Source organism: Triplophysa dalaica, chromosome 8 (genome assembly GCF_015846415.1).
Source record: "Triplophysa dalaica isolate WHDGS20190420 chromosome 8, ASM1584641v1, whole genome shotgun sequence".
NCBI classification, from domain to species: Eukaryota; Metazoa; Chordata; class Actinopteri; order Cypriniformes; family Nemacheilidae; genus Triplophysa; species Triplophysa dalaica.
Genome location: NC_079549.1, coordinates 8,573,519 through 8,599,067, shown reverse-complemented (window position 1 = coordinate 8,599,067; position 25,549 = coordinate 8,573,519). Strand labels below are relative to the sequence as shown.

Here is a 25,549-nt window from a genome sequence, read left to right as displayed (position 1 = left end):
TCAGTCCTTTGCTGGCTTCTTTGTCTGAAAACACGACCCGTGCAAACTATGTAATCATTAATTATATCATGTTAGTCGTAAACAAACGATAAAAATCAACTAAGAGCCTTATTTAAATTAACTTTTGATTTTGCTTATAATGGAATAGTCCATTTGCAGTATGTAAACATTTAAAAAAGGTGAAGGAACCTTGTTTAGACGGACTTTAGGACCCAGTTTAATATCAAACCGACTAAATCACATGATCGTCGTTTGTAAAGAGAAGAAAAGCTGCAAGTTCATGCAACAAAATGAGCGGACCGCTTTTTGCAATATTATAGCACGGAAACATTGAACAGTTGAGGTATTTCTTAACACGTTACAATCACGCGCGTCTATGATGACGCAAAGCGGAAGAGTTTAATTTATCGACCTGTTTGATATAAAGATGAATTCACACGTTCCTTTCGTTTTAATAAGCTTGTTTGTTCTGACAGAATCTTATGTGCTGGTAAGTACCTGTTTTAGAGTTAAATAAGCTTGTTTGTTCTAAAAGTATTTTATGTTCTGGGAAGTACCTGTTTTGAATTGTCTGCCATATATACGGTATACCGCAGCTCACGTTATACAGTGTGGCAAACTCAACTTCATGTGACGTGTTCATTTTTAACATACAATTTTAACAATGTGACATTTAGTGCAGGAAAAGTTATGAAAACAATAAACCTAAAGGATTACTGAAAAATAATTGAAATTCAGGATGTGGGAAATCAGGTGTGACACCTTTATAAAGCTGTGCAATAGGGTCAATTCCGTGTCAACTCATATATATATATATAATTTATGTAGTTACAAAAATATAGTTACATACAAATTTCTTGTTTTGTTTACATGTTCCTGTGCTTTTGTATTTTTTAAGCGTGTATGTTAATTTGAAAAGTAATCTAAAATTACAGATTCAGTGTTAAAACCAATGGTAGTTTATGGGGGCCCCTTGTGGCTTTTGATGGTAGAACAGCTAAAAACTCGGAAACTTGTGTATCAAGACCAAATTGAATACAACACTTGAATAAGAATATATATTAAAGAAAAGATAATTATTTTAGTGCAATAAACATAACATAATTACTTTTGTTTTATTAAAGTTTAAAAAATATATATTTTCATCAATAATCTTATCTTTCAAACGAGACCATTCGTAGGTCTGTATTCCAAAGAATTCATGAGTTGCAGCCATTTTTGTGCCAACAGTGCGTTTTCATGTGTAGGCTCAAAAGGGCTGTGCCAGGTCAGGGGTTTTAAATGCCACAGATCAACAGTTAAGTATTAAGTAAGCCATTCATTTATACATTTCAGCTGAAATTTGGAGTCATATTAGAGGGGGTTAAAAATGACATGTGAAATATACCAGCATCATAATTTTATTTTTACACAGATATACACTCACCTAAAGGATTATTAGGAACACCATACTAATACTGTGTTTGACACCCTTTCACCTTTAGAACTGCCTTAATTCTACGTGGCATTGATTCAACAAGGTACCGAAAGCATTCTTTAGAAATGTTGGCCCATATTGATAGGATAGCATCTTGCAGTTGATGGAGATTTGTGGGATGCACGAAGCTCCCGTTCCACCACATCCCAAAGATGCTCTATTGGGTTGAGATCTGGTGACTGTGGGGGCCATTTTAGTACAGTGAACTCATTGTCATGTTCAAGAAACCAATTTGAAATGATTCGAGCTTTGTGACATGGTGCATTATCCTGCTGGAAGTAGCCATCAGAGGTTGGTGGTCATAAAGGGATGGACATGGTCAGAAACAATGGTCAGGTAGGCCGTGGCATTTAAACAATGCCCAATTGGCACTAAGGGCCCTAAAGTGTGCCAAGAAAACATCCCCCACACCATTACACCACCCCCATAATTGCATTAATGAGAAATTGAATAGTTGTTGTTCCTAATAATCCTTTAGGTGAGTGTATATTGGTAAGTAAATTCTGGTGCATTTTATGCCAATGGTGACAGCTCAAAAATGAAGAAAGGGCATTTTTTTGTTATATTTTTATAAAATGTGCATGTAACTCCAGAACCTTTAGAGATAACTTATTGTCCGTTTAGATTCTTGTCTTTGACTCACCTTTATTTTTGGAACTACATTTTTAAAGCCTGTTAAGAATCAGTCCTTGAGATAAGGGGATCTAAATATGAGAACTGTTAAATGTACACATTTTCAGCCATCAAAACCCAAATGTGGGTCATTTAAAAAAAATCTGGTCCTTCGTTTCTTTTAAAAGGAATGTCTGAAGAACAAATATCAAAACAACTGCATTGAACAAAATCATTTCAGAGTTTTTTTGGCACTGAGTTACTATTAAAAATGATCGGGTTGAGGCACATTACCTTGCTCTGAATAGTTTATTTATTTCTTTTGGATAATTTGAATAAAGGGATGTTTTTGATTATTGCTGCCGAGCACCAATGATGTGAGGACTTGCTCCGTTTGTTATAATCTTCAAAATGAACCACATTTTTGAGACCCTAAACATGCTTGAAAACTGATGAACATGTCAGAGGTTGTGAAAATTTACATCTGATAAAAATGTGGTTGATCTGACACGGAATGACCCAATAGTATATGTTTATACTGTATATGGTTTTATTTATAATTGCATAAATAATTTCAACACAGTTTAAATGCTTCAACTAAAAATCCCAAAAATAACTTGCATGAGTTTGCTGTTCCAAGGCAGATTCGCGCTCATTTTCCATTGATTATGAGAACAACTGCTTCCGAAAGGATGGAAAACCATTCCAGTACATCTCAGGAAGCATCCACTATTCCCGCATCCCTCGGGATTACTGGAAGGACAGACTGCTCAAGATGTACATGACTGGACTCAATGCTATACAGGTGTAAGTGAAACTTGGTCAGTGGCAATTCGGTTGGCAAAATGAGTAAATCCTTTAAAATCTGGATTTAATAGCATGCATCAGTTATTTTAAAATGAAGTTAGTGTATTTATGTTGATTTTGTGTAATAAAAAAATAACCTTTGCACCATTTTTTATAAAAGTTAAGACCGAAGGTACCTGAAAATGTCAAATGTCTAACTGCCAAAGAATGAGAAATATTAAATATTTTATCCACCTAGATGGAATGTAAAGATACATATAAAAATAACTGATGGCTAAAAACCATATTTATACAGTAAACTAGATGCTTCTCTTTTATTACACATTAATTTTCCTTTAATATAATTATATTTTCTGACTCCCTGCATAGAAATCAATGCAAGATACACTCAAAGCACATAACGTTAAGTATAAAAACATCATTAAAATAGTCCATGTGTCTGCAGTGGTTCAATGCTACATTATTAAATCATGTATGTGTATATTATATTATTATATATAGCTTAAACGTTATAATGAATGAAATAGAAATATGCATAAATGCTAAATATTTAATTTAATGCTGAGCAACATATTTATCTTATTTATCATTATTTATCTTGCACTTTTAGAGCTTCAATTCTGATGTTGTGGATAGACCATAACTTTCTCAAAGAATAAACACACGGAACACTTATAAATGATAACAAATAATAGTTTATTTTTCATCTTTAATTAGCATCGTTAACTAATCATATTTGACAAAATTGCCCCCTAACAGAAAGGTTTGATACAATTCCGAAGGTGTAAACAGTTACACGTTACAGTCTAAATTTGATTGGCATAAATCAAATTTGACAGGCATTAATTGACACCTATGTAAAGAAATATGACTTTTGTTGGAATATTTCAAAATATATTTTTTAAGTGAATACTCATTTTTATAATAATGATGAATCATTGATATATTCCTGGGGTCATTTGACATGTAAACCTTAGAATACCTGACCATAATGTCAAATTATCTCAGATTTAAAAGTAATTTTAACCTTGGCTTGCAGAAGTTAGCATCACCAGGGGTTCTTCTCTGTTTTTGAATTTCCTGTCACATGTCATCTTGCACAAATCAAAAAAATTGCTCCTTGAAAGGTGGTAACACAACCTTGACATTTCATGAATTTGACTTGACTCACATGATTCCCCAAGTAGAATGCAAGTAATCTGCAATTTTTATTTTATTTGAACCCTTTTAAATGTAATTAAATCACAGGGACACAAAAAAAATGAATGTCACGTCATTGACCCTACCACATTTTTGTTTCAGATAAATACACACTCATGTTAAACATGTTGCCTGCTAACGTGTCATTTTTTTTTATTGAAGTTATGTGCCGTGGAACTTCCATGAGACTATACAGGGGACGTTTAACTTTGTAGGAGACCGAGATCTGGAGTACTTCTTGAACCTGGCCAACCAGACAGGGCTGTTAGTCATCCTGCGGCCAGGGCCCTACATCTGTGCAGAATGGGAAATGGTGTGTTATTTCATCTGTTTAGACTAGAATTTCATCCATAATACTAGTCATTAAACACATGTTATTGTGTATAACATGTACTTTTTAAAACTAAACATTGCTATTGAATAATTGCTATTTATATGGTAGTCTAAATTGTGATTCATTTTTGTACAATAGGGAGGTTTGCCTGCCTGGTTGCTACACAAACCAAACATTATCCTCCGTTCAGCTGACACAGGTACATGTTATTCTGTATGAGACTTGATATCACGTAGGGTCAAGTTTTTAATTCCAGCATTTGTGTCTTTCAGAGTATTTACAGGCAGTGAGCGACTGGTTGGCTGTCCTGCTTACTAAAATAAAACCGTGGCTTTATCAGAACGGAGGAAATATTATCAGTATTCAGGTACAATTTTGAGTCAACTTTAAAATAGGAAATCAAACTTTGCCCAGTACCCGAAGCTCCTCAATGGGGTTTAAATCTATAATATTTTTGTAACAAACTGTGGAGATTATGTAACCCAAATTTAAAGTTTTTACCTGAATTAAAATCTGGTGCAAATCAATGACACAGGAAGAAGCATTTATATTATGCTGAAAGTTAATTACTACTTACTACTAATTAACTTTAAAAGTGTTCAAGTGTATATTTTGTACATTTGTTGTCTCTATTAGGTAGAGAATGAATACGGCAGTTACTTTGCTTGTGATTACAACTATATGCGGCATCTTCACACTCTGTTCCGTTTGTTCCTGGGAGAGGACATCATCCTCTTTACTACCGATGGAAACACAGACAAAGAGATGATCTGTGGTACACTCGAGGGCCTGTACGCTACTATAGACTTTGGGACAGGTAAAACAACTGCTGCAGTGGCCAGTATAATGAAAAGACATTGTAGCTGTCTGTCTGATGCACATCCAGCCTCTATATGTTGTTATGCATTGGTCATGAACCAGACAATGCATGACTATGTGCAAACAATGATTTGTGTGTAGAGAGAGTTTGATCAACTTTTTAAAACTGATATTTGCACTTTTCTACTTATAATTAATCAGAATTAATCAATATCAGCATTATAATAAAATAAGGAAGTATGTATGAGAAAAGTATGGAATGTATTAAAATAAATATACAGTCATACAATTAGAATGTATTATGGTGTTAATCTTATAATATATTTAATTATTTACAAAAGTATGTTGTTAAAAAAGTTCATGTTTTATTATTTTATAAATGCATGTGTGTAGAAAATATTGTGTCTGTACATTTCAATCCCCATTTTGTGCATTTGAGACAATTAAACATCAGGCTGTATGTGCTGTCATAATTACTTTTTTCCTTCAGACACCAATATCACTACAGCCTTTAATCGACAAAGAAGATTTGAACCTAAAGGTCCACTGGTAAGAACAAACATGTATCTTTTTCATGAGTTTGAGATACAGGCTCTGCACATAATTCAGGTTTCGTCTTTGTATATTTCAGGTTAATTCTGAGTTCTACACGGGTTGGTTGGATCACTGGGGAGACAAACATGCTTCTGTGGACAATGAGAAAGTGAGCCAAATGCTGGGAGAAATGTTAGCCATGGGTGCCAGTGTCAACATGTAAGAAAACGATTCCCATAATATAAATAATACCAAAATGCTTATGATTAATATTAAAAGCCATTTTGTACTTCTAATAGTACTACATAGAGTTGACATAACATGAGATCAGACCTGTTTTTATCTCTGAATCAAGACCAGCGTCTCAGCCTAAAATATCTACAGCACATCTTATGTCATTTGATAAAAATCTACATTGTGCTGTATTATAACTTATAATTTTATTTTTACATTGTATTAAATTTCTTACCTGTTTAACCTCTTCAAAAGTTAAAGGATATAGAATTTGAGCTGGACCCTGGGGTTACAGTGCATCCAACAAGCAACTAATGTTATCAACCTATGCAGCTCCACATTAACTTTCTTTTTTCATTTCAGGTACATGTTTGAGGGAGGAACCAACTTTGGTTACTGGAATGGTAAATCTGCTATCTCAGTGCACCTGTTCCCATATTAATTACAATATGTGATGTTTCAGTTATTTGAATTTGCGATTGTAATTTTATCTTGTATAGGTGCCGATTATGATACCAGATTCCGTTCTGTGGTGACCAGTTATGATTATAATTCACCTTTATCAGAGGCGGGAGATCCTACAGACAAACTGCTTGCAATTAGAGACGTTATTAAGACTGTGTGTATATACTTAGTAGTATTATATACATTTGTATTACTTAAGATATTGATTTACTTAAGGGCCCACCCCTTTCGTTCTTATGTAATATAATTTTATTTTTTTAGTTTCGTGATATCCCTGTTGGTCCAATGCCACCAGCCACCCCAAAGCTAGCTTACGGTTTTGTGACTCTACTAAAGGTGCGGATATTAAAATCTCCTGCTTAATTGCATGATTTATTATCAATACAAACAAAAAACATCAAATATTTCATCTGATTTTAATTACTTTTATAGGTTGGTTACATTAGTAGCTTGTTGGATACACTGTCACCCCAGGGTCCAGTTCGATCTCAATATCCTTTAACTTTTGAAGAGGTTAAACAGGTAAGACATTTAATACAATGCAGAAATTCAATTATAAGTTATAATAATATACCGGACAATGTTGATTTTTATCAAATGGCTTCAGATGTACTGTGGATAATTTAGGCTGGTCATGATTCAGGGATAAAACAAGGGTCTTCTCATATCATCTCTATGTAGTACTATGGCTTCATGCTTTACCGAACAACACTGCCACGGAATGTTCCTGAGCCAACCCCTCTCATCTCGCCCCTCAATGGCATCCGTGACCGTGCATACGTCTCTGTGAATGGGGTGAGCAGACCACTTGTTAAGGTGACGCAATGTATTGGTTCGCCATGGTCAGTCGTTAACAATGTACATACCTGAAAATGCATTGCTACTTCAGTTTTATTTTGTTAAACTGATTTGTTCATATACTGCCAGACACACTAAGATGATTTTATAATCAACTTGTGGCAAACTAATTATATTAACGTTTTTAATTGTTTTCTAAAGACATTGGCCGGAAAAATACATTTAGACTAAAAGTGAGCTTGTTTGTGAGCAGATGTACCAGGGGTTCATGGAGAGGGACACTACACTGGTGATGAATGTTACTGGAAGACAAGGAGATCAGTTGGACATTCTTGTGGAAAACATGGGCAGGGTTAATTTTGGAACTTATATCAATGATAATAAGGCGAGTGATGTTAAAGACAGCATTGTTTAGAATAACCTACCAAAGATAGGTTTTTTATTTATACACCATGTCTCTTCTATTATTTTTAGGGTCTCCTGGGCAACCTCATCCTTGGTAATGATGTCCTTGATGATTGGTTAATCTACCCGTTAGACATTAATACTGCAGTAGGCAGTGGCTGGCTACAGTCAGATCACTCAGAGATTCCACCAGGTCCAGAGCTGGAACCAGGAGATGGACCAATTATCTACTCAGGAACCTTAAAGACCAAAGGCCTAGAATGGGACTCTTTTTTAAAACTTAATGGATGGACTAAGGTGAGGCTGTAGTTTACAATGTATATGTAATGGAATAACCTTTAAAGCCCACTGTGGTGAAAATCAAGTTTTTAATGTTTACGAGGTGGTTTTAATATGTTTTAAGACAAGCACTTAAGTGCACTTAAGTGTCAGCTCTCACTTTCAGTTCCACCTTTAGTGTTAGCAGCTTCTGTAGCCAAGTGCAAATGAGTGGAGGCGGGACTAATTTGCATATTCATGTATCTGCTTATACTTAATGAAGCTGAGATGTAGAGTTAAATTCAAGCTATTTTAAGGCATGAAAAATATTTTCAAAGGAATAAACTTTTAAATATGTAATTTTTTTGTTTAAAGATTTGTTTTAAGGGATAACATTATCGAACACAGGGGGACTTACATGCCATTGTACATGAAATTCTTTTTGCCTCTCAGGGTCAGGTGTGGGTAAACGGTGTAAACCTGGGAAGGTATTGGCCCCAGAGGGGTCCCCAGCAGACACTGTATGTCCCCGGACCTTTCCTTAGTGCCACTCAGCCAAACAACATCACAGTACTGGAGCTTGAAAGAGCTCCATCACATGGCAGAATTCTGTTTATGGATCGACCTCAACTGGACAACACTGGACAGAAGACCTCAGAACACTAGTTTTGAACTGGAAAGCCTCGTCCACTCTTCAATGTAGCATGACTACAAACAACTGAAAGAAGGTTAAAATGTTCTCTTTATAAGCCATCATAAAACACTGTGGTTTGTGTCATATGACTCAATATTTAGCACGGTATACTGGTCTGTTGATGGCTCAGGAAATCACACAAAAGCAGCTTGTTTTAGTGTGACCGAAATTTGCTTCAAATAAGATGAATTATATCACAATATCATGATGCAAGATATTTTGAAAAAATCAACTGCAAAGTTGGTTTAAGATTTGTTTTCTCTTGTTAACTTTGCTACTTGTTCCTTTTGTCGAAATTCTTGCTGGTTTGGAAACAATTACTGACAAAACAGGTTTTAAATATCATGTATACAGTCCATAAAAGCTGTAGCCACAAAAAAATAAAAAGCGTAACAACCTGATATTTGTCTCCCATAATTTAACAAAACTGTGATTTCAATTTTTCCAGTGCTTCAGCATTCATTTTATTAAGATAAATAAAATTCATAGAGATTAATGTTTTAATGTGAATTATAGGAACTAGACTCACAACACCATTAATTCAAATGTATCTGTCGTCCATTTTGCTCTCAATAGTAATGATGTTTTTAATAATCTTTCTCTGCTCCAATTCCCGGCATTCATTCTGTCATGATGTTATAGATTATAAAAAAGTCAGTTCGTTCACAGATCACAGATGGTGAGAGGTTAGGGCCGGGCGGCAGCGTTGGCTTTGCGGTGGGTTTGGACACAGCGAGGTGTGCAGAACGAATATTCCAGATACTGGAAGGGAATCTTCCCCAGCAAGGACTCGCCACACTGAAAACACCTCCTACAGAAACAATAACACCCGTGTTTCAGTACAACCAACAAATATTTTCTAAAACAGAATTTATTAATAACTAAATGTTGTATTCTACATTAACATTTAGTAATTTAGCTTTTATCCTTAGTGACTTAAAAATGAGGTAAACAATTGAAATAAGTCAAACAGGTTAGCAATGACATGAGAGGGAGATAAAATAATTTAAATTTTTGGATGCACTATGAGTGGGGAAATTATAAATTCTCAGTTTTGGGATAACAAATCATAATATTTTGTTACCAGACCCAAAATACCCATGGGGTAAGATATATCGTTGCCATATTTTCAATGAGTGCTTATATGTGCTTGTCTTGTTTTTTTTTATTTGCTAAATAAGATCAGAAATATGAAACATTTTCTTTCACAAACCTATCCTTTTTCTTTAGAAAACACTTATTAACAAACCACTTACTCATGTTAACCTAAAAAAGTAAGTAATATTCAGCTAGGATGGCATGAGGGCGAGTACATTCTGAGATTTAAATTTTCCAAGTAAACGATAATACCTGATGTTGGTAAGAATTTCTCCAGTTCCGGCCATATGTTGAGCTAATCTCCTCTCTGCAGCCAGAGCTCGCTGTGTGACATCATAAACATAAGCCAATGACAACAGATCACTCACAAAACAGAAATACAAAAGAGTACCTCAGGGAAGAGGTTCTATTTCCTTTTGTTCCTACTGCCAATGGCAGTGGTGAAAGCACTATTGGAAAACCCCTCTCGCGCTTGACCAAGAACAGAATGAAGTTGTAACCTTGTGACTTATGTCTTATCTTGACATTTTCTGTTCTGATGTAATTACATCTCTGACCTTCTCCTGCATGAAGCCGGTAAGTTTCTCACGACAAAGAGGACGGAGCATCAGAGCACACCTACCTATTACGCAATGACCATGAACCAATGGTGGCTCTTGGGTGTTTAACGGCCAAAGCAAACTTTCCCGGAGAGTTCTGTTTGCTTTGCAGCGTCAAACTATTAAAACAAATTGTTGTTTGGACCAGATTTTCGATTTTGAATGTAGTATGCAGAGCCCTTAAAAGACCATCTGCTGTGGTATAAAATAAAGAATAGAGCCCTCTGCAATAAAAATATTTTCATGCAACACACTATCCAATGAAGCATTAATAACATGGTGCTTAACAGTTTATAATGCGTTTATACAGCCACTGTGCAGGTTTTTCTTTGTGCCAGCACAGGCCTGCAAATCGTCAACTCTGAGGTACTCTATAATGAATAACTAAGATTGATTCAGACCTTCTCTCTGTCACTGAGTGCTGTGAATCTTTTCTTTTCTTCCTCGTCCTGCTGTTTCTTAAGTTTCTCTTCTTTCTGTTCTTTCTCCTTTTGTTTCCGTGCTGCTTTTTGGGCTTTCTTCTTCTCAGCCTTTTTAGATTCTATTTCTTCAGTCAGTGGTGCTGGAACCTTAAAACACAATCAAGAATAAAATATACAGCAATGATCTTAAAAACATTTCCTTGGAAAATCTTATGAAGTTTGTTGAGAGAATTCATGTGCAAAAAGGGTAAAATTTACAACGTAACATTTTCGATTACTACACAATTTCCATACTACCATTTAGTTTTATCCACCATTTAAAATGGTGTAAAGATAATAGTCAAGAATAGCAAAGGTGTGTCCAACATTAGGCTTATGCCATTAAATTAAAGGTTTGTTTATAACTAATACTAAAAAATATAAAGATGTACCTGTGCTTTAGTGTAGTCATACTTATGAGGGTGCTCAGCCATGTATTTTCTGAAAATGCTTCGGGTATCTTTTTCGGGAGCGACGACATATGGAGTCTGTCCTTTCTTATCCCTGAAAAAAACCTCTATTTACTATCGAAAGATCCTCAGGTCTCATGAAATATCATGTAGTAGCTTTATCTTAACTTCAATTCTACATGTGCATACTTTTTTGCTGGATCACTCCCTGCATCCAATAACAGTCTGATGACAGATTTCTGTGCAGCTGCAGATGCCACGTGTAGTAGAGTGAAGCCCGCTGAGTCTATGGGCTTGTTGAGAAGGCATGAAACATTGGTGGTGTCTGAGGTAGATTTCTCTCGAGTGTCCCTCTCAATTCCTTTCTCCTGATTTTCTGTAAGCTGCATAAGTGTGCACAAGGTTTTGATATCCCCAGTTTTACAGGCTGTATACAGCGCATCCCTCAAACTGTATTCCCACGAGTCATCCACTTCATCTAAAAAGAAAGTTAATGTATATGATTATTATCCTTTAAAGTCCCATTTCTACTTTATCCAAAGCGACTTACATTGCATTATCCTATACATTATCCTAAACATTTTTACATAGGTATGTGCAATCGCTTGGGATCGAACCCACAGCCTTGCGTTGTTAATGGAATGCTCTTACCACTGAGCTACAGGAAAGCAGGGCTCTAGATTAATGTTTCTTGAATGGGCAAATGAGAGAGAATTTAACTTGCCCGACCAGACAAGTAAAATAAAACTCTGTCTGTGATAGGAATAAAATAGCCAGTATAGCTCACGTGCTATTCATTTGGTCAGGAGCATTAGACAGAGCTAAGTGTTTGTGTGAAGTGTGTTTGTTTGTGTGTGACATTAATCAATGGCACAACGCTTTTTTACTTAGTTTGTCTATTATGCGAGTTTTCCGGCTGCATTTAATCCATATAACTAGATGCAGACTCTCGGACGTGGAATCCTGTTTTTTAAATATGTCATCTGGCTGTTCTGTATGTCTGAATGAAGGAAGTACACAGTTTAATGTGCTAGACGTGTCACACTTGTGGATTTGTCTGCGTCTGCACTTAATGAGGATATAAACACATGAACGCCATCTCCAGAGTTGCTCAGAGTTTTAATTCACAAGCATTTTACTGTTTGAGTTTAGCTATCACACACACACTAAGGTGCTGTTGACATTAACCCGTTGTCGTACGTTTATTCTGCCATTTCCACATGTGTTCTAGAAAAAATCTGCATTTACACTAAACTACTGAAAACGCATGTCACATGACCATTCAGACACGCTGTCCAAACAAATATAAACTATTTTATGGGCATACAAAAGTTTGTTGTTGATGACAGTTGGTCACTAATCAGGAACTGACAAGTACAAAATGAGCGGGATGGCGAGGAAAAGCAAAGAAGTCTTTGTGTGGATAAAGTAAAATGAGGTAATCCATGTCATTAGGCTAGTTTGATTTCACCTGACGACACTCAGACCGATCGACAGGTGACATCACAGTACTCAGTGACCTTTTTAAAAGCATACGGCTCTCGATTCTCTCTCGCATTGCTGTAATGTCACCGTGAAGTTAAACAAGCCTGTTGTTTACGCTGTCCTTGCGAGGCTGGTCATTGTCAGCTTAAGGTAGCTCAATTGCTCATATGACATGACTTAATGAATCAGGGAAGCAAACGCAATGATACAGACGACCCCATCAGTAAGAGATTGTTGGCAACCACGCGCGCTTAGTCTCTGTTTTTGTTCGTTCTACATAGAAACTCAACCCCGTTTTCAAACAAAAAAGGGGTCTTCTGTAGGGTTGGACAATGTTTACCAAATAAGCATCGGACGATGGCTATTGCCCTAAGTTGTTTTACGTTGTTTTAAAGTGAGGCACGTCTGGCACATTTTTAAACAGTGAGAGCTGGGCAGTTATCCATGCAGCCATCTGTAAAGCGCGAGCTTCAGAGTTATAAAGTGAGGCTTGATTGTATTCTTACTCTGATGTTATATTCATTAAAAGATTTATAAAGTAAGGTGCGTCTTCTTTATAAAATGCGAGCTGTACAGAAAAGCTTCTTCTTTATACAGTTATAAAGTTAAGCGGGTCTGCGCAAACTATGCAAGTACAGAAAAATATAAAGATCGGACCTCTTGGAACTTTCATTGAATACCCCTGGTATATAGGGATTTTACAGCAGTTTACTATAGTAAATACTATACAATAGTGGTATATTAGTCCACATAAATACTATAGTACAAAAAAGTAAAAGACAGAACTTTAACAAATTTAGGTAATCTAAAAAATTATGTATAATTTATCCATCTGTATGTAACATTAATGTCATTTGTCAGTTACCTGCTTATTCATGTGATGAACTGCACTTTTATTTTTCTTATGATGACAACAGTCATTTTATACTTGCGCTACAACTGTTTGGCCTGTGCCACAAAACCTTAAACCTCTGCAGCGCCAGTGCTATGTGCATAAAGGTGAATGTGCAGCCCTGACACTAATAATAATTACTGCTTGGCTTTGTTCTATAGCAATCATGGAGAGTATAACTACCTTTACACTACCAACTACAACAGAGATAATATGTTTGATAAGTAAATCTAAAACTTCAACCTGTCAGCTCGACCCCCTACCAACTTCTTTAGTAAAAGTTTGTTTACCGGTCCTATCGCCATTGATTACGAAAACAGTCCACTCTTCACTGGTTATTTACCCTCTTCTCTTAAATCTGCTATTATTACTCCTATACTTAAGAAACCACGGGCTGATGTCTTGGTTTAGGTCATATCTTTCCGGTTGGACTCAGCTCGTTCAATTAAAAAGTTTCAGATCAAGAACATCTACAGTCAACACTGGTGTTCCCTTAGGTTCTGTTTTGTCCCCACTCTTGTTCATTATGTCTATATATATACTCCCTCTTGGTTACATTTTAATGAAGCATGGTTTTCATTTTCACTGTTATCCGGACGACATCCAATTGTACCTGTCTGCTAAACCCACTGGTTCTTTTTACCCACCATGTCTGTCCAGTTGACTAGTTGAAACTAAAGATTGGCTTTCAGCTAATTTCTATAAATTAAATTGTGACAAAACTGAGGCCCTACTCATTGGTACTAGATCTGTTTTGTCTAAATCTAATATTTTCTCCTGCACACTGACAATAATGCAATCCATCCTTCCTCACAGGTTAAAAGCTGGGTTTTATCATGGATAGCACACTATCCTTTGAAACTCAAATTAATATTTCATATGCATATTTCCACCTACATAATTTTGACCGTCTTCGTACTTCTCTCTCAACCAACTATACAGAAATTCTTATTCACACATTTTAAGATTCTGTTACTTACTTAAAAGGCACTCAATAATCTTGTACCCCAATATCTTACTAAACTTCTTCACGTTTACACCCCTTCTCATGTTCTCAGATCGTCATCTTCAATTTCTCTTGCGAGATATTTTAGCTGTCCTGCTTTTCTGTCTTGTGCAGTGATTTGTACTTTAATGTTATTCTTTGCCTGTTTGTGAGGTGACCTTGGGTGTTTTGAAAGGCACCATTAAATAAAATACATTGTTATTATTTTAACCAAATTCAGGAGGCCGCAGCGGACACTAGGTAAAACGCTTAGAATCAAGCTATTAAATGTCATTTTAATAGCTAATCAATGTCATTTTAATAGCTATTAAATGTCATTTAATAAGCATATTAAATGTCATTTTTTATCTTCGCCGACTTCCAAGTGAATGACAGATTTACTTCTCCAAAGTACAACAACATGACAATGCTTAATGTCAAGCCCTGCTTAAAGCTCTGTTTTATACTCAGGTTGGTGTAAATGTTTAATATATTCACCTTCTTCAGGCTGACGTTTTTTGCCTTTAGGTCTACTTTTGGTTTTCGACCTCGTCTGTGTCTCTTTAGGATCATTTTCACCTTCGGGTTCTGCATCTTCCACCGTTAAATCATCAGCTTTTGCTTCTGTTATTTCTCTGCTGCTTGGGGCTTGACGCGCAAACAACAACATGGTTATGATATTGTTCATGAAACCTTATTATGCTCTCATTTTTAGTTCATAAAACATGAAGCCTCTAGATTACTTTCTCTTTTCTCTTTCCATTTCTTTCTTTTCTTCTTATTAGGCTGGACTTCGTATTCTCGGAGGTCCAGGGTTCCCAGCGTCACCTCCACTGTCTCCAACACTCCTGAGTCTTCCTCATCTGAACTTCTTTCCTCTACCTCTTCAGCTTTAACAGGCACTGACCACAAAACAGTCCAAAAATGAACACATCAGAAAAAGGGCATCTTCATAAAACAAACTCATGCATTCAGACATACCATTTGTGTTTGGCTCAGGCATGGTTTGACTAATAGGTTTAGTTTTTTTTCTCTTCCACACTTTCTTCGACAAACTGAGAATACTGGACATGTCAGCGTCTTTATCTGAAATTGAGCAGACACAAAAAAGTTATGAAATAGTAATAGACAAACACACTGTAAAAATATGAAGTCTCAAAAGTTTAAACGTACGATAAATATGTAGAGTTGAGAGCAGATCAAAGGCTCGTTTTATTTCACTAAACGTGGCTCTGCGCGTGGCGAAAGGAAGTATCCGGACCCTCTGGTCTGTTTTGTCCATTGGTGCTCCTCGACCTCCAAAAAATATGGTCTTGTTGTAACTTGGCGCTCGTAGAAAGATGGCACTTGCCTCCTCTAAAAACTCAGCCCAGCTTTCCAGTAGATCATGAATATCCTTGTGACAAAAGGCGTATATTTCAATATCACAATACTCATAACTTCTAAGCATACGTTTTATTAAAGTAAAATAACAAAGTAAATAAATCAAAGCATGTCATTTCGAAAAAGAGAATGTACCTTCACCAGTGCAGCCTCGTTATAGCGCCGGAGGGCGGCCCCTGCAGATTTGGGTGTGTGACTGCGATTCTGAGAGTCCCTCAGTCCCTGCGCAGTCCCTCTTTTTGCTCTCACAGTGTACCGATGAAACGTCTTATGCTGCAGAATCTCTTTCCTGGACGTTACACAAATTAGTTTAGAAAATTATTAAATGAACTGTCTGTGCATATACAATTTTAACTGACCCCTTAAAAACAGCTCCAGCAAAGTGTCCCCCACCAGTCATCAAGATGACCCAAACAGTGTTGTGCGATATCTTTTGTAAAGATGAAACCAATTCTTCTTCACTGTCCTAAATATGAACATAACAAAAAAGTACATGAGACTACAAGGATAAATAACAACATTAAAAATCAATTAGTACAGACGTGCAATATACATATTATATTTGTGAAAATACATACATAATATATTTTCATCGGGTCGTGTAAGGCAATATTTTTGCTCAGATATGGCTACCATAGACTTGCCAATATTTTCAAGTCTGTATAATTTTTTTTACCAAATAATATTAAGAGAAAGGTGCAGAGATGCAATAAAAAGAAAAAAAGGAGGTTGCAACATTTTTGGAGATTTCCTCATTTTATTAAACAAAATGTGCAATCTAACAAAATTGATGGTTTTTAGATTTCTTTTAGCAAATGCTGTTTACTCACTCTCTTGCTCTGCAGAACACAGCGATACAATGTTAGGTACTGTCCCTCCAAGTTCTGAAAGGCTACTTTAGAAGACAACCGACAAAGGGACTGATCTGTGTCCAGAGTCTCAGCTGTTCCCTCAGAGGTCATATCATCTGCAAGAATCTCATTCTCACTCTCTGAATCTGAACCTGAAATGCTTGATATATCTCCTGTTGACATAAAAAAACAGACAGACGGACAAGATTACACTAAGAGATACAAGAGAGTTGTCGGTAGATATGGGTAATGAAACCCGGTATTATACAACCCCGAGGCAAAGTTATAAAAGTCCGGAGCATTGTTAAGCTCCGCCCTTATCGGTTCTGCTTTTGGTGCTCTGAAAAAAATGTGTACTGTTTTTGACTGCTTGCCCTATCTATGTCTTATCTTGATGCCCCAAGGATTAAGGAAGAACTTATAAAAAATATGATTTCTTTTGTTGTAAATTTTTTATTTAAAATATTTATATGTTGTTAATTATGTTACTAATCTGTTTATTTTTATATCAAAAAGTACAGATAAGAATACCGTTGAAGTACCTCACCAATGCAGTATCGATAGGAGTAGTAATACCGTTAAACTCTTAATGATACCAAATTTCTAGTTGTCAGTGAGATCATGAGCATTCCTACCAGTGCCAGTTTTCTTCTCAAACTCATCCACCGTGACAGCTGATCTTCCTTCCAGACGCTGTCTCAGGTTAAACCGATGCCAGTCTAGTTTGTAGTGCTCCATCTAAAACATTATACATTTACATTTCAAAGAACTGTATATTTTAAATTGGGAGATAAAGTTTGTGTATTTAAATCACTCCTGCTTTTCCATTCATACCTGCTCTTCTCGACTATCGAAAGGACACTGACAAGCCGAGCAGAACATCTTGTCCGAAACTTCACCGGACGAGCCAGTCCTTCTTGAAAGTCCATCTGCCATTAAACATTGTACAGGGAGTATTAACATTTCATTTCTTTATGAGTCCTGGTAACTTATGGATATCACCCAGCACCCGAAATAATACCAAAACACTTCAAAACAGCCTTCATTATTCGCAAACGGTGGATAAAAACTTGAAAAATTATATATGAGCCCACCAAATCACAGAGATGCCGATTCACACGAGCTTAAGATCACATACAACCTCTGCAATTAATACAAATGACTAGAGGCCCCCAGGTAATACTAATCTTGTGCGAATGGTGCTCAGGACACATCAAGCAATCTCTAACAAAGCATAGTGACGCATAGTACAAAAATGTTTTACTAACATAAGATTGCTGCACCATTCCTATCGGATACAATATTGATGGCTGCTTTGTAATTTTAGTCTTTCCACAAATCCAGTGCCTTGTTCACGAAGGAATCCTTGGAGAAATTAAACGAACAAACGCCGCATGTTTTTCCCACATTAGCTGGAACGTCTTTAAAAATAAACTTTAACCAGGCATTCCAAGTATCGGAATCCGAAGGAAGGTTATGCAGCGGCTGTATTTTCCACGACCAGGGATGGAAAATTATTTAGCTATCTCTAAAGGCATGTTTATTTATTGATATCTGTTTCCGCGTCACTTGTGTTATTCCAGAATTGTCATGCGTGAACCAGTGGGGAGGCAAGAGAAGTAGTTTTTGATATTTTTCTGTGGAGGCGGTGTTCAACTAGATAGGTGCATTCCAGAACCTGGCGTTCGCTGGGCCTGGTGTCAATAACAGATGTAATCTCAGTAACAAGGGAGTTTTCAGTTCTAACACTTAAATGATTTTGTTATCTAGTCAAATTCTCAAACCATTTTTTTTGCATTTGAACAACACATTTTTAAGATTTGATACAATCCGATACTTTTGAACAGCGCCTGGTGTTCTTCTCTGTGATCTCATTTCCTGTCATCTTGTACAATGTTATTAAATTGCTCCTTGAATGGTGGTTACACCACCTCGACATTTCATATTTCACTTGACTTACATTATTCCCCAAATTAATTGTAATATTTAGAATAATGGAGTTCCATTTACGTTTATTTACTATTAAATTTGACTAATGTAAGATTATGCCAAGTAAGTTTATATGGTGTTTTAGTGAGAACTTCACCTTTTTTAAACAATATTTTTGGTATCACTTTTTACGGTTACACCACATAGACAGTTCCGCAATCATTCCCCAAATATTCGGTCAAAATAAATTTAACCAGAACTTCAGTCTTGGTCTTTAGAAAAGAGAATGCATGCAAGTAATTTGGGAATTTATTTTGAAATTGCAACCCTTTTAAATGTAATTAAATCACATGGACACACAAAAAATGAGTTTCAGGTCATTGACCCTATAAATACAATAGTAATTTAGGTGGACAAATATATCACTATTAAACAAATTTAGGTAACTAAAAGTGATATGGCCCTAATTTACCCATCTGTATGTAACATTACTGTCATTTGTCAGCCTATTCATGTTTTATAGGTGATGTTATAAATATACACCTGACTGGGACAGTATCTTACCTTCAATGACTGAGGGCTGAGGAAGTTCGTGCTGAGCGAGCGGTCCTGACACCTCTCTCAGCCCCGCTATGACATTCTGATCTACACACAGTTCAAACACACATCGCAACTCCGGTGACGCCATCACTTAAACACACACCTCCAACATCACCTGAATAAAATAAAAATGTAACTGCAAGTTAAACATGAACACGACTGGTGGGCATACTTTGATATACTCAACTTAGTTCCAACAAATAGATGACCTGTAGTAGGTTTTTCCACAACACGTAACAAAATCGCGAAATTTACTCTCTAAACAACCATAATCAACCGTAACCCCTTATGAACCTGGAGTAATGTAAGAACTGTCAATCTAACAGCTACTTCCCTAGCACATAGCGAAGTTTACACGTCATATATGCTAAGATATTGCTTCAAATGATGATATATGTATCTTTTAAATACCCAATAGATCATACATGCACTGACTTACCTTGGCAGTATCATGGATCTCTGTTTGTTTATATTTTTTATCCTACTTAGTAGAGCATTCTTTAAGATTAAGCACGTGTTTGTTCTCCACGGTGGCTGACTAGTGTCAGAAAGTACGAAAAGCGCAAACGTTTACATACCCTGCGTTCCCTTTCGAAGTGATCATCCCTATGCCCCACTCCCTTCGAAGAGTAAAGCTCTTCATGTGTAAACTCTAGAGGGGAAACCCAATTGTATCTCTTAATTTGTCTGTTTAAAATTCACTTGACAAAAGGAGCAATAAAAACAACGTCATTTTCACTTTATTTGGAGTGACGTTCCGTATGGTGTCCCTTTCCCGAAGGGCCCTTCGGAGGACGATATATCCCGTTTGGTACACACCGATAGTCAAAAACTGGAGTTCACGATCTCCTTGTGGGTAACGGAGGAATTGCAGGGGGTTCGTGAGGTATACTGGCTTTTTGTGACTACAAGTCTACAAGTTTCATTACTTTAAAAAATGTACATTGCAAGAAATGTTTAGACATAACAATAGTGATACTAATACAACAAAAATACTACTAATACAAATATTTATAATATTTTTTAAGTTAAACATTATTAAATTATTTAAACATTTACTTCATCCAGGGGGGTAAGGCCTAAATCTTAGATACTTTAAGTAAATGATTTAGGACAAAGGGGTTCGGTTGACAAACGTTTTAAAATCCCTGATCTAAATAAAGTAATATTGACTGATTCATGTAAAACATCTACTCTCATGATTTAACTTCCTTTGTTCATTATTACAGTTGAAAGAAAAAGTATGTGAACCCTTTGGGCTTACTTGGATTTCTCCATAAATTGGTCATAAAATGTGTTCTGATCTTCATCTAAGTCACAACAATAGAGAAACACAGTCTGCTTAAACTAATACCGCACAAACATTATATACGTTTTCGTGTTTTCATTGAACACAACATGTAAACATTCATAGTGCAGGGTGGAAAAAGTATTTGAAACCCTAGGCTAATGACTTCTCCAAGAGCTAATTGGAGCCAGGAGTCAGCCAACCTGGGGTCCAATCAATGTGATGAGATTGTATGTGTTGATTAAAGTTGGCCTGTCCAATAAAAAACACACCAGTTTTGAGTTTGCTGTTCTGAAGAAGTGTTGTGTGATGTTAACCATGCCTCGCACAAAAGAGCTCTCAGAAGACCTACGATCAGGAATTGTTGACTTACATAAAGCTGGAAAGGGCTACAAAAGTATATCTAAAAGCCTTGATGTCCATTTGCCACGGTGAGACAGATTGTCTACAAATGGAGAAAGTTCAGCACTGTTGCTACACTCCCCAGGCATGGTCATCCTGTAAAGATGACTGCAAGAGCACAGCGCAGAATGCTCAATGAGGTGAAGAAGAATCCTAGAATGTCAGCTAAACACTTACAGAAATCTCTGGCACATGCTAACATTTTGTTGACAAATCTACAATAAGGAAAACATTAAACAAGAATGGACTTCATGGGAAGACACCACGGAGGAAGCCACTGCTGTCCAAAAAAAACATTGCAGCACGTTTGAAGTTTGCAAAAGAGCACCTGGATGTTCCACAGCACTACTGGCAAAACATTCTGTGGAACGATGAAATGTTGAAGAATGGCTTCAACAGAAGAAAATACGCCTTCTGGAGTGGCCCAGTCAGAGTCCTGACCTCAACCCGATTGAGATGCTGTGGCATGACCTCAAGAGAGCGATTCACACCAGACATCCCAAGAATATTGCTGAACTGAAACACTTTTGTAAAGAGGAATGGTCAAATTTCTCCTGACCGTTATGCAGGTCTGATCTGCAACTATAGGAAACGTTTGCTTGAGGTTATTGCTGCCAAAGGAGGGTCAACCAGTTATTAAACCCAAAGGTTCACATACTTTTTCCACCCTGCACTATGAATGTTTACCTATTTTGTTCAATAAAAACATGGAAACGTATAATGTTTGTGTGGTATTAGTTTAAGCAGACTGTGTTTCTCTATTGTTGTGACTTAGATGAAGATCAGAACACATTTTATGACCAATTTATGAAGAAATCCAAGTAAACCCAAAGGGTTCACATACTTTTTCTTTCAACTGTAAATAAAATACACAATTTAGTACACGTAACAGAATTATTTATTTCCAGTTAGCTAATGAAACTTAAAATGAATCAGTTGGTAAACATTTAAATCTTGAATATAATCATTGTACCTAATACAGCATACCTACAAGAAGGCAAGGTTTTATTTTATTCAGTTTACTAAGACTTGATTTTACAAAACAAAAAAATATGCAGCATAATTTAAATTTCTGTTTACATTCACTTCCGTCCTCCTCTTTTTCTAACTGATTTTACAATGGTCTTATTCTGACTGGAGGAGTCTGGATGAATTGGACTTTCACCCTGTGAAACTTAAAATTGAGAGAGATTAAATCAATACATCATTTTATTCACTAGTACCAGTTGTATCTTCAACTTTGTTTAATTTGTACCTTCCTCTTTGTTTGAAGAAGAATCTTTCAGTGCTTTCCTCAGCTGATCAAGCTTGAGGTTTAGTTTACACTCTTGCTCTAACAGACTGCTTTCCTGCTTCTGCAAACCACTCAGAAGACCTTGCTTTGACTCTATGGTGCTGTAAAAAAAATCATAGGTATATGAATAGTAAATAGGATTATTTTCAGACTGTGTGATCATTGGGAATTATTTTGGTGGGACAGAATTAATATGCTGCTGTTGATGAAAGAGGACTGGCAGTTTAGCAATGTAGCTGGGTGGTCTTACCTAAACAAAGTTAATTCTTGTAACTGATCAACAAGACTTTTCTTCTCCTGCATGACAGAATCCAGTTCAAGCAGTGAATTCCACAGGCCTTCATCCATCTGGACCATCATCATCATCCTCCGGTCCATCTCATCTCTACTGAAAATGAGACCGTTTAAATAATGTATTCTGGCATACTGGAGTATTATGGATAAACTTCAAATAGTTTCATGGGTAAAACTAAATGCTGTCATCCGATGATGTCCTTACAAATTATATGCTAAATCTTCTCTCCGAGTAATAATAATTATTTACCATTTCTTTACATCTTTGTTTACTTGCTCCAACTCATCTTTAGTAAATTGAAGTTCAGTCTTTTCGTCACGGAGTTGTTTTAACAAATCCTAGAAAACATTCAAGTCAATAGTTGTGGACGTAGCGATAAAGATACTTACACGCGGTAGTAAGACTCACCTGTATTTCTTTATCGTCATTAAAAGTGACGTTTAAAGTGTTTTGTGGGGTGTTCATTACAACAGTGCAATAACTATTCGCGCACAGAGACAAACCTGATGTTTTACGCTTCGACGAAGGTTTATACTCCTACTACAAATTCCCCGAGATAAACAGAATCTGAGACGTATCAAAGGTTCCTTAAATCATCAGCCACGTGCAAAGAGTCGTTTATTAATATACGCGCACGTGACCTTAATTTGATATAATTTATGAATTAGGCTCATTTTTATTCATGTTCATATGATAATGAAATGAACAAAGTAGTTGAGTGTGTGAATGATACACAAACGTGAACAACAGTAAAGTTATTATATATATATATATATATATATATATATATATATATCAGGTATAAGTATTAGTATAAGTTTGGGTCAGATTGTTATGAATTCCGCTAAAAGTAAACTTAACAAGAGCCCGGATAGCTCAGTCGGTAGAGCATCAGACTTTTAATCTGAGGGTCCAGGGTTCAAGTCCCTGTTCGGGCGAATATATTTTATGTACATACCAACAATTCAGAACACTGCAATCATCAAATGAAAACAGTTGTTAACTATACGTAAGAGCACAAGCAAAACAACACGCTTAAAACAATACAAATTTTGGTTATTTAAAGCAGTCGTGATCTAACAGGAAGTAGATGAAGAGCACTTAAAAGCAGCCACCTGAAATCAGACAGCAAATGTCTGCAGACATGCGAAACTCATTGGCTATCAACATCCTCTTGTTCTTTGTAGGAGCATGTTTTTCATTGCCTGTTCAGGTAAAATTACTGTCTTATTATCAATATGATTTAGTTTGTGTTAGGCCTATTTATAAGTAATATATTTCCTTAATTGGTTCCTTTTGTATTTTTAAAACTCTGGTAGAATTCTTCACATTTCGAAGCTAACAGAAGTAAGAGAAGTTACTCAGGTAAATCAACTATTTTTATTTAAACATTGTAACCAAAAATGTATCAGATTTAAACACTTTTATCTCTTTTCCCAGATGACATTGAGGAAAATGATAAAACTGCCATGGACGAGATTATAGACATAAATGACTATCAAGGTAAGCCTGTATAATTCTTCAGTCAAATACAAAATCTAGTTTCGTTTTATAACATCAAAACCGACCTGTTGTAGGCATCTTTTCTGTGGACGGCACTAGCCTCAGAGAGGGAGATATAGTTGTTTCTGGAAGGAGCCAGAGGAGTTGTTTCGCCAGGAGCTGTCTGTGGAACAAGTCTGTTGATGGACACGTGTACATTGCTTACACACTTTCTCCCGAGTACAGTAAGCAGATACTGTATCATTATTTTTTATACAAGTTTGCTATCCTTTTTGCAGCGCATTTAAGGTATACATTCGGTCACAGTATGTCTCTGTTTTCAAACCTTTACAATTGAGCTACAGGGACGTCATGTTTGTAGCTTGTTCATTTGTTTTATTTGCTCCTCTGCAAAGGTGATGTGGACATACAGAACATTAATAGAGGCATGACGCTAATTGAACATGATACCTGTGTGCGCTTTGTGTCAAGAACACACCAGCGTGACTACCTGGATATTCAGCCCAAATCAGGGTACAAACATAGTGCTTCTTTCTTGCTGAATGAATGTTGTTTAAACATGGTCATGTATGTTATAGCGGTAACTGATAAGTGATTGATATGCAGATGCTGGTCATATCTGGGGGCACGTGGGGGCAGACAAACCATTTCTCTACAGTCCCCCGAGTGTACTGTATCAGGGGTCACCTCCCATGAGCTCATGCATGCCCTGGGCTTTGTGCATGAGCAGTCACGAGCCGACCGGGACAAGTATGTCTCCATCGTGTGGTCCAATATATGGAAAGGTAAAGTAGTGAAGTAACGTTATAATTTCATATTTAAAAAAATAATAATATTTGGTGATTCGTCTGTTCCTAAATATAGACAGGTTGAGGAATTTCGAAAAGTTCAAAACAAGCAACTTGGACACCCCATATGACTACAGCTCTATCATGCATTTTGGAAAGTATGGATATAATAATAACATATGTTAGGAAATAATACATATAGTAAACATACCATAAACTATTATTATGGTATTGCATGTTGTATCATTTCAGGTATGCCTACTCTGAGGATGGTGGTCCTACCATTATACCAAAACGGAACCGCAATGTGAAGATTGGACAGAGATTTGGGCCCAGTGACTTAGATAAAATGAAGATCAATAAACTGTATAATTGTGATGTCTAACATAATCCATATACACATCTTATGATTCATCAGAGGTTTTAAAACCTGACATTATTATTGCAATTAATCTTTAAGTTCTTTTATAATTTCTATCTAGTTGATATTTTTGTAAGGTAGAACTGTTGAGGATTGCCACAATAGTGATGAAATGTTATATTAAGCAATACTTTTCTAACCTTTTTTATTACTTGTGTGTAACCTTATTTCTTTATTTTTATTTTATTATATGTTTTATTGATTTTCTTTGTTTATGCTGATATTTTG

General features: G+C 36.2%; 4 protein-coding genes and 1 non-coding gene across 8 annotated transcripts; 3 read left to right on the top strand and 2 right to left on the bottom strand.

Moving 5' to 3' along the window:
• Positions 1-238: 238 nt before the first annotated feature.
• On the top strand, positions 239-9,038 carry glb1l (galactosidase, beta 1-like). 3 transcript variants are annotated; one of them, XM_056754920.1, is made up of 16 exons: positions 239-490; positions 2,734-2,896; positions 4,259-4,409; positions 4,569-4,629; positions 4,703-4,797; positions 5,067-5,247; positions 5,740-5,798; positions 5,881-6,002; positions 6,381-6,421; positions 6,518-6,636; positions 6,744-6,818; positions 6,915-7,004; positions 7,164-7,298; positions 7,534-7,665; positions 7,755-7,982; positions 8,397-9,038. In XM_056754920.1, the coding sequence occupies exons 2-16, from the start codon at positions 2,865-2,867 to the stop codon at positions 8,607-8,609; spliced, it is 1,734 nt and encodes a 577-aa protein (XP_056610898.1). In that variant the 5' UTR covers positions 239-490; positions 2,734-2,864; the 3' UTR covers positions 8,610-9,038. The 3 variants fall into 3 exon arrangements, with proteins under 3 accessions (XP_056610898.1, XP_056610897.1, XP_056610896.1); XM_056754919.1 differs by having other exon boundaries at positions 2,730-2,896; positions 7,164-7,277; XM_056754918.1 differs by having other exon boundaries at positions 2,730-2,896.
• Positions 8,668-20,036, bottom strand: ankzf1 (ankyrin repeat and zinc finger peptidyl tRNA hydrolase 1). 2 transcript variants are annotated; one of them, XM_056754915.1, is made up of 16 exons: positions 19,770-20,036; positions 19,295-19,445; positions 17,636-17,730; positions 17,437-17,539; positions 16,781-16,974; positions 16,310-16,416; positions 16,086-16,239; positions 15,741-15,963; positions 15,549-15,653; positions 15,311-15,469; positions 15,066-15,215; positions 11,395-11,683; positions 11,188-11,299; positions 10,736-10,903; positions 9,988-10,058; positions 8,668-9,448 (listed from the first exon to the last, which is right to left on the bottom strand). In XM_056754915.1, the coding sequence occupies exons 2-16, from the start codon at positions 19,416-19,418 to the stop codon at positions 9,325-9,327; spliced, it is 2,178 nt and encodes a 725-aa protein (XP_056610893.1). In that variant the 5' UTR covers positions 19,419-19,445; positions 19,770-20,036; the 3' UTR covers positions 8,668-9,324. The 2 variants fall into 2 exon arrangements, with proteins under 2 accessions (XP_056610893.1, XP_056610894.1); XM_056754916.1 differs by lacking the exon at positions 19,770-20,036 and adding an exon at positions 19,540-19,655.
• A 1,980-nt stretch (positions 20,037-22,016) lies between these two features.
• On the bottom strand, positions 22,017-23,210 carry si:ch211-167j6.3 (uncharacterized). The gene is made up of 5 exons (XM_056754114.1): positions 23,018-23,210; positions 22,859-22,947; positions 22,565-22,702; positions 22,276-22,415; positions 22,017-22,194 (listed from the first exon to the last, which is right to left on the bottom strand). Exons 1-5 carry the CDS (start codon positions 23,072-23,074, stop codon positions 22,103-22,105), a joined length of 516 nt encoding a protein of 171 aa, XP_056610092.1. The 5' UTR covers positions 23,075-23,210; the 3' UTR covers positions 22,017-22,102.
• Positions 23,211-23,474: 264 nt separating this feature from the next.
• Positions 23,475-23,547, top strand: trnak-uuu (transfer RNA lysine (anticodon UUU)). The gene has a single exon. It is a non-coding gene; the product is annotated as a tRNA-Lys (tRNA).
• Positions 23,548-23,634: 87 nt separating this feature from the next.
• On the top strand, positions 23,635-25,442 carry LOC130427080 (hatching enzyme 1.2). The gene is made up of 8 exons (XM_056754113.1): positions 23,635-23,822; positions 23,929-23,974; positions 24,050-24,112; positions 24,187-24,336; positions 24,508-24,625; positions 24,719-24,897; positions 24,977-25,058; positions 25,153-25,442. Exons 1-8 carry the CDS (start codon positions 23,742-23,744, stop codon positions 25,283-25,285), a joined length of 852 nt encoding a protein of 283 aa, XP_056610091.1. The 5' UTR covers positions 23,635-23,741; the 3' UTR covers positions 25,286-25,442.
• The last annotated feature ends 107 nt before the right edge of the window (positions 25,443-25,549 follow it).